The sequence below is a fragment of the Anser brachyrhynchus genome (assembly GCF_964034855.1).
Source record: "Anser brachyrhynchus genome assembly, chromosome: 8".
Taxonomy (NCBI): domain Eukaryota; kingdom Metazoa; phylum Chordata; class Aves; order Anseriformes; family Anatidae; genus Anser; species Anser brachyrhynchus.
This window is the reverse complement of record NC_137702.1, coordinates 10036562-10054331: the sequence shown is the minus strand read 5'-3', so window position 1 is coordinate 10054331 and position 17770 is coordinate 10036562. Positions and strand designations below refer to the sequence as shown.

The window sequence follows — 17770 nt, the reverse complement described above, 5'->3', positions numbered from 1 at the left end:
AAAAATAAACCAAGCTACACAAGGCATATACAGCTACCACAGAAACCCCATAAGGCCTGGGCACATGGCATGAGAGAAGAGAATAGCACAAATTTCTTACAGGATGTTTTGAAAAGGTGCATTTTGGGAAAATGTTTATATTCTGCAGAATTCTTCTTTCCATACAATACTCCAGAATGTTTGCTCTCAGAATGCATTCCAATCCATCCTACTCACCTCCTGCAGTTCGGAGGGGCCCGTTATTGAAAAATCCATCAGAAGAGTTGTGTCTCCTACGGCTCACCCCAAAGCGTCCCTCTCCCCGTGGAAGATGCTCTCCATGTTTCTCAAAGGTGGCTGCAGGGGACTGCAGAAAGACAAAGGTTATGTAATAAAACTCTCCTTAGGGCTACCCAGGAGCCTGTGTCCAACAGTGATGTTTTGTCAACTGAAGAAAACCACCCCAAAATCCACATTCCTGTGCTTTCAATACAGCATCCACATCTGCATTGTCTAGCCAGTGACATTAGTCACCTGAACGGCACACAACTCCACATAGCCTACAAAGAGTCAGAGAGAACCTAATACAATAATCTCACCAGCACTCCTTGCAAATACATACTTTCTGCAGAGTTCATTTAAGAAATTTTACATTACAGAAGTGCTCATTCACCTACTCCTCCCTAAAGTCAAAAGAACAGACAGCAATGGAGGATCTTATCAGTCTGACTAAAATTCAGAAATACTCAAGCTAGAGCACTTTTGTGTTGAAATGACAAAGACTCTGTAGAAGACATTAATACTTCTAGGGTTAAAATTCCAGATAATTTATTACTCTTCACTTCCCCTCATTTATAAAAATGCAGGGGCTCATTTTAAACGATGCAAACATCCTGAAGTTACTTTTGTCTCCTTGTATTTAAGCATAGAAATGAAAGCTGTATTTTCACTTAATATTGTCCATTGTGATCTGGTTTGCCACTGAAGTATTTTTAAACACTGCCCTATGCAAGTAATGCAAGTTTTTCAAGTCCTAAAACAGACTTCCTGGGCCAACTTAAGCTTCTTCTGAAAACATTTTTAGAAAGAAGGCGCCTTAATTTTAAACTTTTTAAAAAAATGAGTATTTCTGAATTTGGAGTTAGAGACCAAGGGCTTTGTCAATGTACTATAGCAAAGGCCATATTATTTTCATAAATGAAAACCGAAGAATTATATCCTGAGTAGTAAGTGGCAGCTCAAGACTTGACCCCCAGATTAGGGCACACTTCTTTAATTATTTTCTATTTGGGATTCCATTCAAGTCTCAGCATAAATACACTGAACTACTTTCATGTCTGAATGCAACAGATCTTTCCTCCTCTGAAATAAAAAAATGTTGAAACAAAACCAACAAAAATGATTTTTACCTTTATGTTTCCAAAAGCCTTTCTTAAAAACACCAGAAGTTAAAATTAAACATTTGAAGTTCAGAAAAACACTGGGCTAATTTTTTGCCCTTTTAAAACTGTCATAGCTGTAAGAACAAGTGATCTGTATTAGTTACCTTGGTTGACTGTGGTGTTGAGAAGTTAAGCCAGGCAGGAACAAAGTCATGCTGCGCCATTTAGGTCCAGTGTCTCCCTTCAATAAAATGAGGCATCAAACCTCATGGCCAGGATCTGTAAATGAAAAGACCATTCCCTGACTTATCTTTTCCAAACTGAAATAATCATACAAATTAATTCCCAAAGCCTGGTCTATATTATCAGGACGGGAAAAGCACTGTAGTTGTTTACACTAACATTATTTTTTCCTGCTTTATTCCTCTGACCAGAACAGGTAGTAACTTAAACATTCCCAGTTAGCTTCCATTTACAATTCCATTCTAAAAACACACCTATGAAATTCATGATAGGACAGGCCTGGAGATGGGAAAAAAAAAACAGAACAAAAAGCACACATAAGCCATACAATGCACCGAACTAAGACATGCCAGAATTTAGGGTACATTCCTTCACTGCTCTGTTTCATGATCTACAAAGGAGCGACCACTGCAGATTTTATTCCAGGGAAATTAAATAATGTAAATTAAATAATTGTAAATTAAATAATGACCAAACCAATGATGATATTGAGACGCTAAGAGCAGATCAGAGACCTGAAAGACAACCATATGCCAGTTCCTGCACCCCTCAACTTAAAGACCACAAGCTGGTTTAAAGACCTGTATCTTAATGCAAGTTCAACTGAAGACCAGCAGATGTCTCACTGAGGAACATGAAACTGAATTGTTCTTTTCAACTTGTCATAGCAATTTCCACTAGTCAAGGCGTTAAGAATTCCATTACTACTCTGTATAATGGAATTCTGCCTTTTTGTGGAAGGTTCTTCAGCTTTCCATTTTGCTTTATTTGTTCATGGCTGAATTAAAGTTGAAAAAGTCAATACTGCATAGGCAAGGAAAAAAAGTACATATGATCACTCACCCAGAGTTCGGCCTCTGCAGTCCAATGTCCTCACTTTCTTCTCTGCTTCACTGACCTTCTGGTTCCTTTCTTCTCCAGTATACCGTCAGGCCAGCCTTGAGGCAATAGTGCGTCTCGAAGCAGAGCACGAGAGGCCGCACTTCGTGCCAACTGTGCCCTTCACCCCCTCAGCTGCTCATTTTAACCTCTTTTTGCACTCTCACTACAAAAAAAATACCTAAGAAGGTAATTTGTATTTAAAAAAAGCCACGACCACGTTCACCTCATTAAATATCCTCTAGTCGTGGTACTACAGAAGTCAGCTTTTACATTAGAAAAAGGTTTGCCAGGTCTGTATGACAACATTCAGAACCACACCATCATTAATACTGAACAGATACACCCAACTCCGCTGGATAGTTCATGGTCTGCAGATCAATCTGAACACTCTAGAAAAAGGACCACGTTATAGAAAAATGTTTGCCCCAAATGCTGAGATCTAAACAAGAAGCATCTGACCACGTGCTCTTAAAAGATAATCTTCATTTTTATCAGATAAACTTTCTAAAAAAAAGTATATATTTTTTTTCTTTTTGAAAAATGAATGTCAGGATATACTCTGGACTTCACGTAGCTTGGTTAATGCTCCACAGAACTAATCACTACTTGATGTAAAGCTCAAAAGCAGGCACAAATGTTTATATCCCCGTTTTTCACCATTTACATGCTGAAACATAGGTCACAAGAACTGAAAAATGCCAGGTGTAAAAATAATCTCTTCTACTCTATTTTTTTGTAGACTGGGTACTGCTTTTAAAAGGAAACAAATTATTCCACAACAGCTTCTTGTTCTACAGTGGAAAGTTCACTTCTGGGTCATAGTCCTCTTCCATCAAAGAGGTAAGACAGGAACTGTAGTCACTAAAAAAAAAACACAAAAAAACACCATCAATGCAAGTAACAGAAACATGACAAAGTGTGATGAGAGGAAAACAGAAGGAGAAACAGAGCAGCTGTAGTGCTAGTGTAAAAGCTATTTGATCTCCAATCGCAACCCAAACTGAAATCATCTAGCCATATAAAACTAAATCACCTAAAATGTAAATCCCTTTACCCATACTCTTTGTCTTGGATGCCTCAAGAGGACACAGAAGTGCTAAGACAGGATAGGAAACCTTAGTCCAATCTCAAAGTCAGTCTCACAAACTATCAATTTATTTAATAAAATCCCTTTTATAACAGTGCCTTGCCAGAAAGTCTAAAGCAGCAAAACCAACATCTGTAAGGACTGTGAAGAATGGATGTATTGGCTAAGACTAGAGATCCATCTGGCCTCTTTCTAAATAGCAGAAGGAACAGATACTCAGGTCCAACTCATCCTCTCCATGTCACACACAGCATTATGTCCAGTCATTCTTCTTCCAAAGCCAAAAAGCTAGCCTACTCTTGCTCCCTTGAACAGATGCTATTCCGTAATCTAACTAATCCTTGTCATCTTTCTCCACATCTTTGAACTCAACCCTTTTGCGATGGTAGGCAAGGTTCAAGATATGGACAGACTGCAAATTTCTAACAGAACACATCAAAACACTAAAGCTTTTTTCCCTTCTTATTAATCTTAACACTATTTAATCACAACTGAGCAATAATATGACACTTGTACAGAGGAGTCCCACAACAATCCCAGTATTTGCCCCCAAGTAAAATATATTTTTTTTAAAATTATTATTATTTATTAAAGCCCTGCCTTTGGTTTCCTGTTGTCAAAACCAAGGGGCGTGTTCACCATCTCCCGCTCCTCTGCCACCAAGGCTGACACCGCAGTCATTCTGAAATTTTGTGTACAAGTTCCTTTAATATTTTTTTACTGAATGCTACATGGCACTAGCAATTTTTTACTATTGATTATTCTGAATCTCTAAACATCAGTTTGAGGCAGTCCAACTTCTTTGTAAGGTGAGCCTCCAGACTGGGAAATTCCCCGAGTTGCTCCACTGAAAATATCACCACCAACAAAAACTGCTTTTTCCTGCTGTGGTCTCTTTATCCTCCAACCATCTTATCAAACCCAGCCAACTCTGAAAGGTTTACTGCTCCTGAAACATCTGAGAGGTTCTATTGCTGTTTTTATGCCATCAGACATTTCTCAGGATCCCTTCAGGCATGCCTTATATGCCTTTATGTTTGATTTGTCAGAGCTGGTTTTCCTTGTTTGGATGTGGTTCCGTTCTTTGAACAATTTTGGTTTTCCTTGCACTCGTTATACCATTCTTTACTCTGCTAAGCATGCTTTTTTTTTGGTGCAAGTTTAAGACTGGTTTGATAGAAGCTCAAAATAAACATACACAGGTGATACTGTAAGAATCATCACCTTTTCATCCTCACCCTATCATTTTTTCTTTCTGGAAATAGATGTTACTGTTGTGTAGGAGAGTTTGGAGAAGGGAAGGATTTTGGCACTTCAGATGTGAGCCATGATCACGTTTCTGGAAGCAGAATGGAAACAAGAAGCCTCACAACCCCTACAGAGCACCAGCAGAGATGAAGAAAGAACAGATTACGTGTGGCCATACGCAACGCTGACCTGGAAGCTTTCTGAACGTTGCATCTAATACCACAAGCTAGTAAGTGTCACAACACTGCCAACAACAGAAGTGCTAACCTCTCAGGACATTACATTAATGGGTAATTTTTCAGTGCGTACAGGGATGTGTGAAACACCTGCTGCAGACAAAACAATTCTCCTACCACGCTGAACTCAGCACAGGTACAGAGCTCCTTCAGATGTGACCTCCTGAGGCTGCTACCAAACGTTTCAGTAGTAAGCAGAAGAAAACAGGGACACGGGCAATGCAGAGGTAGATGTATTTAAATAAGATTAATCACTTCGCCCTCTGAATAAATATGCTTTTCAGAACAAACTGCAGAGCAATTAAGCTCTGTCAAACTACTGACAGAAGAAAGTCATATCATTAAGATGTTGATTTAATGAACCTCAGGAATGATTCACACTGAACTGAAAGACGGGACCAAAACAGAGCAAAACTCACACAGAACTGTCTCCTGCATTTAAAAGGTACCTAAATAAACGTACACCACAGAATTGCAATTTTGAAGTAAGAACTAGGTCAAAATACACAACAAAAATAAAACCACCATAGAAGTACAATACCCAGGTTCACCTTCACAAAAAGGTTTCCATTGCTTTTCAGAAATGGAAAAGGAAAGCCTATCAGCACTTAGCAAAACTTCTGTTTTGCTATCTCAGCACAGTCAAACCCAGGGTGAAACTCCAGTGCAAAATTCCCACCACCAATGTAGAAGATTCAGGCCTCTTAACCTGCTATTTTGATATCCTTAGGATTATCAGTGACCAGGGCAGTTCATTAAGGAGCAACATCTCAACATGCACGTATACAGCCTGGTGCAACTTGTAGACACGGTACTTCGGGCTGCTGCCTACATTTACAAACCTCATGCTCTTGTTCCCACAGACAAGCGCTGCTCTATCCGAAAACTTGACACTTGCTAAAGGAATAACCTCCGCATCTTCTCAAACCTTTTATCAAGTGTTTTGATACTTCTATACTTTTGATGTAACTTTTACTCTGAAACAATCTCACTTGTGGATGTTGCAGTTACTGGGAGGCTTAAGAAAATCTGCATAGAAGTTGCTGCAGATTAAAGCGAGATGCTTAATCTCCACCCATTTCTCTTCAAGTAGCACACAGAAGACATGCTTCAGATAGAAACTTCAAAGTTTTGTCTTGAGCCCTTCCAAAATTGTATTTTCTGGCATAAGCAACATCCTGACAGCTGTATGCCAATAACAGCCTGTAGATGGCTCCTTATTCCAACAAACTGCTTGTCAGTCATCATCTTCCTTTGCATGTAATATCACTAAAAGAATAAGGTATATGACATTAAAACGCAATGTTTTCTTTTTGTTAAAAGCAAAAACTTGCTGTAAATACTACTCCTGAAACATTTTCGTCTCCAGGACTAGCCCATATGCTACATTTCACAGCCTCCTCACACACGCTGAACCCTGGCCAACAGACCACTTTTATAACCTACCATATAACTGACATCAGCTATATCACAAAATAATAATGGGCAAGACCCAAAGTCTATCAATAACATTCTCTGATAGCAACTTACAGTAAATTCTTAAGAAAGAAGTGCAAGGACAAGCATGAGCAGCAACAGAGGTCAGAGCATACTTTCTGAGTTCTGCAGAATTTTAAGGCAGTTTGTATTAGTTAATTGTCAGTCAGGGCCAATTTGTTGAATTGCTTTATATTTTAAACACATGTATACATTTTTGTCTCCCAAATGAGATGAGACAGAGTTTCCTTGTACTTTGTGTAAATTTCAGTTTGAGGCGATAAAAACATCACTCTCAGTTCAACTGGATGCTCTCTTGTGTTATCAAAGTGCCTGACCACACCACATTCACTTTTTCATGATACTTATGAATTTATATATGATATACATACCCATCAAGCCATTTGTATTCCAAGCTAAGTCAGACTACTTGTGGAAACTTTCTGAACATCTCTAATCATCCCCACTAACCTTTACCGTATCTTTTAGATACGGGTCACCAAAACCGCACAAAACGTTCAAGATCTAGGATTTATATGCTGGCAAAATTCTGCATTTTTTATCCTTTCTTCCTATTATCTAATATTGTTTCTCTTGTTGACTACACGCAGAACTGAAATGACCTTTGCCAGCTATTCAGTAATGAATACAGCAAAGATTCCTCACAGTACGTATGGGTCTGCCTCTCTTTGATCACACACGTGAACACGTGCGTGGAACAAACACAAACTCTGAAGGCTGAGCTCCCAAACCTTCCCATACTGCACTTATGGTTCAGCCAATCTGGTCTTCAATTGCTTCACTATGGAAAACAGCAAGGCCAAAGATCATCCCTGGTAGCCACTCCCAGTTCCAAGCAAAGAAATCAAACAAAGGTGCTCGTCAATGCAAATTTAATCCATTCTTATTCTCTCTTGGTGTTCAATTTTGAATTATTTCTGCAAATACAAAGCAGAAAACGAGAATATCACTAAATGAGACACTTTATAAAGCCATACCTCTTTTCAGAACAATTAAACCTGCTGTAATAAGCTTTAGTGAAGAAAAAAGGTTGTCTATCAACCACTCCAAAATATTCTTTCATTGATCATAAGACAGAAATTTCTGACAAGTAATATAAGAACATAAAATATTTAACTCTGTATTAGCACTTGGCTTCTGCTTGCTAACAGTTTTAATTAATCCTTTTAAAAAACATTTAAGTGATCTATTTTCACTTGTTGCGTTTAAAGTTTCATCTGTTTTTTTCATAGCAACATCTTTTCCTGCTTTTGTTGCTATAAAACTACTACCACTGTAGTCCAAAATCAGTGAACGTTACAGATGCTTTTTTATATAACAAAATTTCACTGTGTATTTGTCTAAATAAATATTACAAGCTTAACATGAAAACGGAAGGAACATACAGGCATACTCAATTTAAAAGCGACACAAAGATTATGGTAAGGAAACACACATCAAGGTCAAAAACATCCTCTAATACACCATGCACAAAGTGTTCTTGCCGTGTTACTGTTCGTTATAGATGTCCAGTTGTTTTAATCCTTCTGTTAACTTTCACTTTACTCCTAACACAGGTGTGACCAGAGTTAATCTGGATACCAGAGAGTTTCTGAAGCTTTGATTCTCAAGCTGAGCCTTCCATATATACCTGGCAGCATGAACCAAGGAGGTTATGCCATGACCTACACCAACCAGAACGGAACACAGGAGAAACAAGCTAATCAGAAATGGCTGATGTTCCTAAAACCCTACAAAAATGCACAAATCAGCCTGATCAGCAGCGTTGTTGTTCCTATTACTTCTGCTTCCATGTGTGCCTTGACCCACAAAATAATTGCCCGCTGGGAAGCAAGAGCAGCCCCAAGTGGCTGGACAGACACAAGGTGTCCCGCTGCACCGTACCATCCTAGCGCGCACCCTCGGAACAGGGATGCCCTGAAATCAGAGCTTCGAACCTTTGCTCACACTAAATGTTTCAGCACACATTTCCAAAACAGACAAGTTTGATTGGATGTTTTTTCTGCCTCCGTGTTCCCTGCGAACCTCCTCAGGTCCCCCTTCAACTCTGCTATCTACAGAGCATCCTATTAATTACAGCCCCTAATTCCATTTCTCCTCTCTTGCAGCAGCAAATCAAAGCCTTGGAGCCTCTGCTGAAAAACAGGGTAAAATTAAACGCTTACCCTTCATTATACATTTATCAATCCAGCAAACAGCACTACAGAAGGTCAGACAGACAGGATCTGTCAATCCCTGCCACAATCCCTGTTCACTTCGCTGCATTTCTATGTATTTCTCTAACTAGAACATGTTTACTTAAAAGTAAAGATTTGTTTTTCTAACTGGCCATCTTTATAAACTCAACTGGGATTTCAGCAATATTCCTAAAGATCAGATGTCAGCTGGGTTGCAAAAGCATTCAGAAAAATTAGTGAACAATTTAATGGGCGCATAAGGCAGAACAGAATTTACTTCCCTCATCACTTTTCTTTCTGTGCAGCTCTTTTCATTTTTAAATCAAGCAGATATGCCTGAGCACACACAACAGAGCTTTCTACTTTGCCGTTCTGCAGAGCGGAGTGTCATTTAACAGGTGTATGCTAGTTTATGGCAAAGAATTAATTCCCTATGTTTTCACCAGAATATGACAGGTCTTGATTCATGCAGTACATGCACAGAAAGAGCGAGTCACAACCTGCAGCCCAACCTAGCAGGAGTCCAAAGCATGCTTCTGATTTCCTTAAGCATATAAAAAAAACATGACATTTCATTATCCTATTCTCCCCACAAAAAATACAAACCAAAACAAACTAAAAAACCAACCCCAGAACACGGCTTGATATTATGAGAAACATTTTATTTAATAGGATAATCATATTTGTGCACATAGCCCTTTTAGAATAACGTGATTATAAATCTTGATTCAACCTCGCATATATTATTAGGCCTTCCTATAAAAGACAACTGCAGCATTACTAGTTCAATAGTTGTCATAACAACTGTTGAGCTGAGTCTTCTCAAGTTGAGCTCATGTATCCGCAGATAATGGCAGGTTCACCTACATAAAGTATCTGCAAAACAAACTTTCTTTCATTTTGCTCTCAGTATCCATTAATACAATTGTCTAGACACACCTTCAGTCTGTCTCACTACTGAAATCCGGCTGCGTTTTCAGAGGACAAATGTAGATGTTCCAGAAGGACACGTACGACAGGTAGTGCTCACAAGCCCGAGGTGGTGTGTGCCAGAGTAACTCTAACACTGATCTGCCCCTGCTACTTGTCCCTGTTCTATCATAGCTAGACCCCCAACAGGTTACTCAAATACAAATGACAGTTGTATTAATTAAAAATACTGTGAAAAGTGTTGTTTGAATTGCATCTGGCTGCTGAAAAAAAAATCTAACATCTAAAAATGCCCAGCACTCAAACTGGATTTTATAGAATTATGGAAGTACGAGCCCATTAGAACACTAAATGATGAATTAAAATGTTAATTGTGTATTGAAAAATCTTCCCGAGTACACGCAGGTATTAAAGGTTTTTGTGAAAACGATTACTGAAAGATTAACACCTTGTTTTTCACGTTAAAGCAAATTAATCCATCCTGCAGAATCATCAAAACTGTTTTGTGTTCTAGAAACAACACTGCAGATGCATACGCTCCCAGATGAAAACACGCCAGAAGCTTGTCCCTGCAAAAGTTTTTGCAGAGTAGCAGGTAAGGGATGGGGGAAAATCATCAACTGTTATGTGTCTGACCACTTTCGCAAATCAGATGGCTAACTTCAGCAAAGTGAAACCAGATTAAGAAAGGTCCACATGGCCATAGCTATACCCTCAAACTCTGCTGTACTGACAGTCCTCCCCCGGTGCCCTGTGCAGTACTGTTTGACAAACACCCTCTCCATTTACCTGCTTGCTTCCCATTTCTCGAAGGTCACACTGACCAAATCCTACCTCCCTCAAAGTTACACACATCCAACCACATACCTTGCAAAGCCTTTAATGACCTGGTCTCGTGAATACTTACAGATATTTTAGAACAGAGTGAGGTCTGGCGAAAGGAGATGTTTTCTTTCTTTCTTCACAACAACCCAAGACACAAGGACATACAGGAGTACCACAACCAAATCACAGAGAAAAAGAGATTTCTAGGACAGAGCCTGCAAGCTCAGCTGTGAAAGCAAGTTATGTTTTGCACAAAAGCCCAACACACATTTTGGAAAAGCTGGCTTCTGGGGAACCTTGACAATAGCCTGTGCAAGATAAGGCTCAGAACCTCAGTGAGCAAGTGAGAACTTGCAGCTTGGCATTTGCAACTGAATCATTCCAGTGGGTTTTGAAGAGTTTACTCTGAGCACAAAGATAGCGCTATGTTAAACATGCGAGAACCAGAAGACTCAACATCTTGTAAGCACAGAATGGGAGAGCACAGACTGTCTAGATACCATGCCTACAAACAATTACTCCTGGAGCTTTGATACCATACAGCCACTGACAATAGTATGATCCCTTACGGACCTCTCCTGTGCCACTTCAGTCTACTGCCTCCCAATGCCCCCTTAGCAGTCTGCGGTAGTTTGTTAGAGAACTGTAGTGTTCACTTGAAATACTAAAACCTGCTCACTGCTGTCCCCTACTGCAAGGAACAGGATGCCAGGTATTGCATACACCTCTATTAAGCAAGTGTATACGTTGGCACTACTGATAAGAAGTAACACCCCGCCCCCCTTAATTTAAAGAGCATTAAGTAGTGTTTAAATGTGAACAATGTTCTGAACTTTCCAGCAGTTTTAGCACTTTGTGAAGTGAGGTATTTATTTTAAAACCTGGAGAAGGTATTCTGCTAGTTTTAATCAATTCCAAAGACCTATTTAGCTCTTCAAGAGAAGAGAATCAAAAATCTATTCTGCAGTGCACTTTGATCTACAGAGCTTTGTAAAGTATGTGAGGTCAAGGCAGGGCTCTGCCCCGAACCTTACGAAGCACAACGCCTTGTCATTGCTGCCTCTAAAGGTACCACCATCCCCCCCAAACCTCGCACCAGACCAAGTGAAATAGCAAAGAACAGCAAGCACATCTGCGTGGCCTGCCCAAAGCCTTCCTGACCCAAGTCACTTCTACCTCTTAGCAGCATGCACCAGGATAATGTTCCCCATCATAAGGAAAGAATGGCAAGTATGTAATTACTGGCTTATCCCTGCTGCACACCGCATACCTCCTGCCTACCTGTCTTCCAGAGATGGAGGCTGTAAGCAGAAATGAAACGAAGTTCTCCTGTACCTTAAAAAAAACTGGATGAGCATTTCCCACTAAAGGAAAGCCAGTACTTTTACAACCCAGTATTTTATCGGTGCTGTTATTACTACTACAGAACATTTACATTTAAATATATTCATTTCAGACCTGAGAAAAACGTATTTCCTTTGTTAAAGATTATTAAATACAACCAGGCTATACCAAACATTTGTTTCAAGGCAAAACAGGCTATATATCCAGTACAGAGAGGTACAACCTGCATTCCAGATGAAGGATAAGAAAAGAAGGCATGTCACTTGCAAACTGAGAAAGAAAAAGAGTCAACAAAACAAACAGAGAAGGACATCCAGAAGTAAAGGGCCATTCTCCCAAACAAAATTACAGTACTACTTCCCCCCAATACCATTACCCCAGCCCTACAAGGCCGGCACTACCAAGTGGGCCAGGCAGTACATTCCAGCTATTGTTACTTCCTGCCCAAGACTGCGGGACTAATCATACCATCTCCACCCCTCCCTCCCTTTGGATTACTTCCAAGCTATTTTACCTCAAGTCCAGGACAATATGAAGAAATCCAATATTTATTCATCTGTGACTACGACATGACAAAGACACGTTCACTCAGCACCTCCCAGCATGTGTACAACACCTGCGTTACAGTTTGTGAAGTTTACACTCGGCTATCATTTTTCCTTCCACTAGCTTAACATTTTCAGCACTCTAATAAGGAAAATATCAAACATCGATGCAAAAATGTCATTGAAAACAGTCCAGTTTAAAACAAGGCCTACACATCTAAAATAAATCGCATGAATAAATATTCCATTTGTTTGGTCTTGGCCTCCAAAACAAAAAAGGAGAACGAGTGATCCCTAACCTTGTGATGAGATGATTTGCTGCAGCTGGCAGAGAGATCCTCTTAGGATGTTCGGGCTGTTGTGCTGGAGCTCTATGATCTAGGCAGTGAAGCTCTGAGAGACGTTCAGCAAAATAAATCAAGGAGTTATGGACAACACATTGCCCACTGGGTTTGAGCTTTGTCTTTAGATATTGCAGAGAATTACTGTCTTGGTCCGCTGCAGGTACAGCGTGCAAGTTAAGAGTTAAGCAATGTCATTCCTCTGTCCTAGTGTCCTACAATAAACTAGGGAATACTAGGAAAACATCTGGAAAAAAAAACTTGAGAGGTTTCATAGATCATCCCCTTCTCCTGAGGTTTAAAAGACCTTAGTTCTACCCTCTCCCATCAGATGACTTTGAAAATAAATTAAGCAACATCCCCCAAAAGAATTTGTACAGTCATCTTCAGTCTGCAGAGGTCCAAAAATTGATCCTGAAATGTCTCAATAAGCATCAGAAAAACAAGTTTGTTATCAGTGGGCTGGAATCCATTATGCAGGTATTCATACCTCCACTGGCATATTTTGGGGAGCTGTAAATCATGAAAGATTACCATATCAGCACTCTCCAAGTGTATCTCTACGATCTGTTTTGGTTATTCTTAAGGTTTGAAAGCCAGTCCCCGCACCCAATGCCTAACCTAAATATCTTTGGTTGCCATTTCTGCTCCCAGCTGCTTGTCCTATTCACCACAGGTAGGGCAAGCTGCTGAACCTCTCTCTGCAGCTACCTTTGAAATCATCTTTCTCCAGGTCAGGACTTCATTGTTCCCTGACTTAAAGGTGATCCTAATAGTTTTTTTAGGGGAAGCTGGGAAAGCCCCACAGACCACCCCATATCCTAGTGCTGCTTGGCAGCAGAAAAAGGATGTTAACAGCACATTCTGGGATCAAACATAGACACATTTTCCAAAAACAAACAAAAAATGGCACAAACACTCCAATTTTATTGCTGAAGCTATAAGCTTTTAGGTTCAAAGTACTGAAGATGATAAAAACTAATGTGACCCAGCTACCTAGCCTGACAGCTTGCAGACAGTGCCAGGATGTCAGAGCTGGCTCCTGCTTGCACCTGCAGGTAACTTTAAGCTGTTTTATAGCTTACTTGCTAGCGTCTGATGAAACGCAAGTTATACAAAACCATTCCAGAGCTAAACAATCTCATTTTTCAACCTTCACGCAGGTGGTATCTTTCCAGACCTTATCTTCTCTACAGACCTTTTTACCTAGCCATAACTTACTCAGAGCATGACAATATCGCAAACTGAACAAGACACTTTCAGCTGGAGACCAACCATTCCCCAGCAGAACGGGAAAACTGCTTCATTACCATATTTACAACTCTTTTACATATTCCAGTATGACAAGTGAATTTTCACGACAGCGGTGCTGCTGATTCATGACGATTTAGGAAGCACTACAACCCCTAGATACTCTCACAGGACCGCTGCCTAGCCAGCTGTTCATTCCGTGTAAGGTAATATTCCTAAACACAATCCGAACCCCATCTACACTAAAATGCCTTGTATTGATTTCAGACCACTTCTTGAATTTGTCAAGAGCATACAATCCGTGTGTTTAGTAAGAGTATTATCTCAACACACAAAAGTGAAAACACCAAACGTTTTCTGACCCAGGAGAGACTCTGATGTGCATGCTCTGCTTTTGCCCCTCTGTGATGAGGATAAGCTGAACATACCCAAGCCCTGCCTTTTTCTAAACGTTGCGAGTGGATGCGCTACTCACTGCTTTTCAGTACTCTGCAACTTTTCCCCTCCCTGCAGGCTCTCGGTTCCCTAAATGCTGTAGGACACACTCCAACAGGCCCAGCCAATCTGAAGACGTTTAAGTCATCTTTAACCTTTTTCTCTGCTTAAACTGAGTTCAAAGTAGAGGAAGGTTTTCCAGTACAAAAAGTGAAGATCATAATAAATTCAACATTTGCAGGGTAACAGAGTTGCCCCACCGAGTTTTTAAAGACTAGCATCAAAGGCCTTTTCAGACCACCTCATGTGAATACTGATTAATCCCTCCATGATGGACGGGGCACTGGAACACAATGGCAAAACACTCCTTTCTGCTGAGAGGCTGGAGACCTGTTGTAAGCTTTGCCATAAGTGCACCAGCAACTTTGTGGAGAACAATAATCTCCGTGCCCATCATAACACCACACACCTCCACGGCAGGCTCAGCCCTTTATTTACAGGAGAGTTGCTCATCACACATGAAGGATGACAAAGTTCCAGAGCACAATGGTCACCGTCACATGCTCCGTATGCTGCAACTATGCCATGAGAGTCACAGCGATCCAGGAACGCAGCCTGTGCCACGCTAAGCCTCTGCCCCCTGTCAGTCTTTCTTGGCCACACCATTATCCCCCCCGACACTGCCTACCTGAACACAGAACAGATGCTGGAAATAGATTTCCATGGGAAGTTCATTCAAAATACTTCACTTCTTCCTAAAACCAAGGACATTAATTAAAGGCAACATCATAAACACACAGTAGGTGCACATACCTTTGCTCATTGAGAGCCACCAACAACACACCATGAAGCTGAGATGCTTCTTTTAAGGTGGAAGATAAGGCTACAAAACCCCCAAATTTGAAGGGATCACATGATTCAAGGAGAGAACCAAGAAAAAAAAAGAAAAATATGCTAGCATTTTTGCTGGAACAACCCTAAGTCCTAGAACTTCGATAGCTCCGGGTGAGCCCCCTAGTGTACAACAGCCCCAGAGGCACGGGGTCATACACTGCAAAAAAAAAAAAAAAAAGGTTTTGATCATCATTTACTGTATAAAACCTCAGTTATGTCTGGATGCACTGGTTCAAAGGATTTTTGTTAAGCCAGACCTTGGGAGTGCAACTATTTCAGATTAGTCATTTTAGGGAACTGCATACACCAACATTTTACAAAGTCTTTTTGCTGCCTAATTACAGAAAGGTCTAAGAAGTATAAAGTATTAAAATTCTTCTCTTTGCCAGGCACTTCTGAAGCCCAGCTAGAGATGGCAGGAACTGAAAAAAGTTAAGTACACTTTAATCAAAAAATTCCAATTTAGGGTAACCCAGTCCGATTGCTAGTATATATGATTAATTTAACCGACAGACTTCCCTTCCTGCTTGCTGTTATGCTAATGGCCTTGACTCAACCTGAATTTTTTAGGTCTGCACACTGCACACACATGCATGGGACGGTGGGTGCTTAGCCGCTATCAGTCTCTATCTAAATCCATTCCCAAAAATGTAAATTTATCTCCTGACCATACAATAACTCATTGAAGTTTGGCACATTTTAACAGGAACACGCCACCTTGCAGAACACAAGTTAAACAACATCCTGGCATTCGTGAAGGGTTCTGAGCAGAACCACGTTTCTGCCAACTTCGCTGCCTTTCATCAAATCTGACAGGTAAAGAGAACCCGCGCTTCCACTGCCCTTACGGAAATGAAAGACACGTACTACCAAGCCGGTATCCTGGTCACTACAGAAGTGACACTGGCACAGCTACTTACGCTGCTGTGTTAGCAGAGCAAAATCGAAACCACCCCTGCCTCATCAAGAAAGCCATGAATTCCAAATGAATAAGTTAAAAAAAAATCCCAAAGAAACTCCCTGCTACACAGATTGCTTCACCAACTGCAGGATTCAGTAACTATGACCTTGCTCTGTTTAAGTTACAGCAACAATCATCCCGTGTTTGTGTTTTTTACAAAGCCATGAGAAAAAGCTGTACCCATGCAAGGAGCAGCAGCGCTCTGCTGAAGAGAGGTGCTTTATGTTTTAGCTCTGCTTAACATAACCAGCTCTTTTCCAATCTGCTCAGGCAAATGAATAAAGCATGCCCTGAAGTACTCTTCACAACCAAACCAATTCAGCAGCTACACAGCTAACTTCAAACATCCTGTAACAAAACATTAAATTAAAAAAAGCTACTTCTAACTCTTGATTCAATAGTTTTTGTTCAATAAAGTTTTTTTTTCTTTAGTGAAGACAAGAATTTCACTGACATCCCACACTGAGAAAATTCACAGATCTAACCACAATATTTTTTGCTATTAAAAAAGAAATCCACAGTTCTTGAAATGTTTCTAACATTTTGTAAAAATGCTAGCCAAGATTATTTTTCTTCAGTGACTTGATTTCCTAGTTTAAAACATGAAAGTCAGGAGGCACTAACTTCAAGTACAAAGCACTCACATCTGTTAAGACAAGGTGACCGTAACCTGCAAAAATGTTCTCAAAGTAACATATTTTTTCTAGTAACTCAGAAAGTGTCCATTTGCACTTGGCTTGTGATACTTATCACATCTGCATTCTACTCCTCTTTCTTATTTCAGAGACATTTGTAGAAACAAAAAGGGGCTTTTTTTTTTTAAATGCCATCTGTTCCCTGCATATTTTCACTTCAAGTCCTAGTATAATATCTGCAATGGAAACTTCTGTGTCATATAGGATTAAGACTACAAACCAGATGTATAAAATATGCAGAGGTTGTGCTTCCTTACAAATAGCTGTTAAAAAAAATAAGGAAAGTATCACCTAAAGCTTTTCTATTCTAAACACAAAACTTTAAAAAGTTATTTTATGGTAGTTTTCTCTAGAAATACTCTGAACTAATGCGAAAGGAAAAACTACTCTTCTTAAATTCAGTAATTTTATTTCCTCTTTCCAGGGCTCTACACCTGTTTCTTTCCTGAGTCAGAGACTGGAAGTTTGAAAACACCAGACTCCAAATATGCGAGCACAGGGAACCTTTCGCTTGAAATACCACCCATATATTCATTCACGAAGTAACATTTGCACAAGTCTTTTTCATAAAGATCTCAGATTTTTACAGCAGCGATGTAACTCCCCGGTAAACTCATCCATGATGGCTCTTCAATTATCTCAGGTGTTTTCTCACCTCCGTGCCTCCCGCCCCCTCTGCTGTTTACATACTTCACTCAGCCACTTCCAACCTTCCAGAATATTATCAGCATTACTAACACCTGTGTCACTCACACCTTGGGGGCTGGGAAGGAATCGCTGACTTACCTGGTCGTATTAACATAAAACGATTTTGCAGC

At 40.1% G+C, this 17770-nt stretch overlaps 1 protein-coding gene across 2 annotated transcripts in view; it reads right to left on the bottom strand.

Annotated features, from left to right (window-relative positions):
- The window catches only part of GPBP1L1 (GC-rich promoter binding protein 1 like 1), a 33786-nt gene that overhangs the window by 14215 nt on the left and 1801 nt on the right, over positions 1–17770 (bottom strand). For both annotated transcript variants that reach the window (XM_080602246.1, XM_080602245.1), the window contains exons 2-4: positions 2448–3347; positions 1526–1640; positions 217–346 (exon numbers count right to left, since the gene is read on the bottom strand). In XM_080602246.1, coding sequence (XP_080458372.1) covers positions 217–346; positions 1526–1585 — 190 coding nt within the window. In that variant the 5' untranslated portion in view covers positions 1586–1640; positions 2448–3347. The remainder of the gene's footprint in view (positions 1–216; positions 347–1525; positions 1641–2447; positions 3348–17770) is intronic.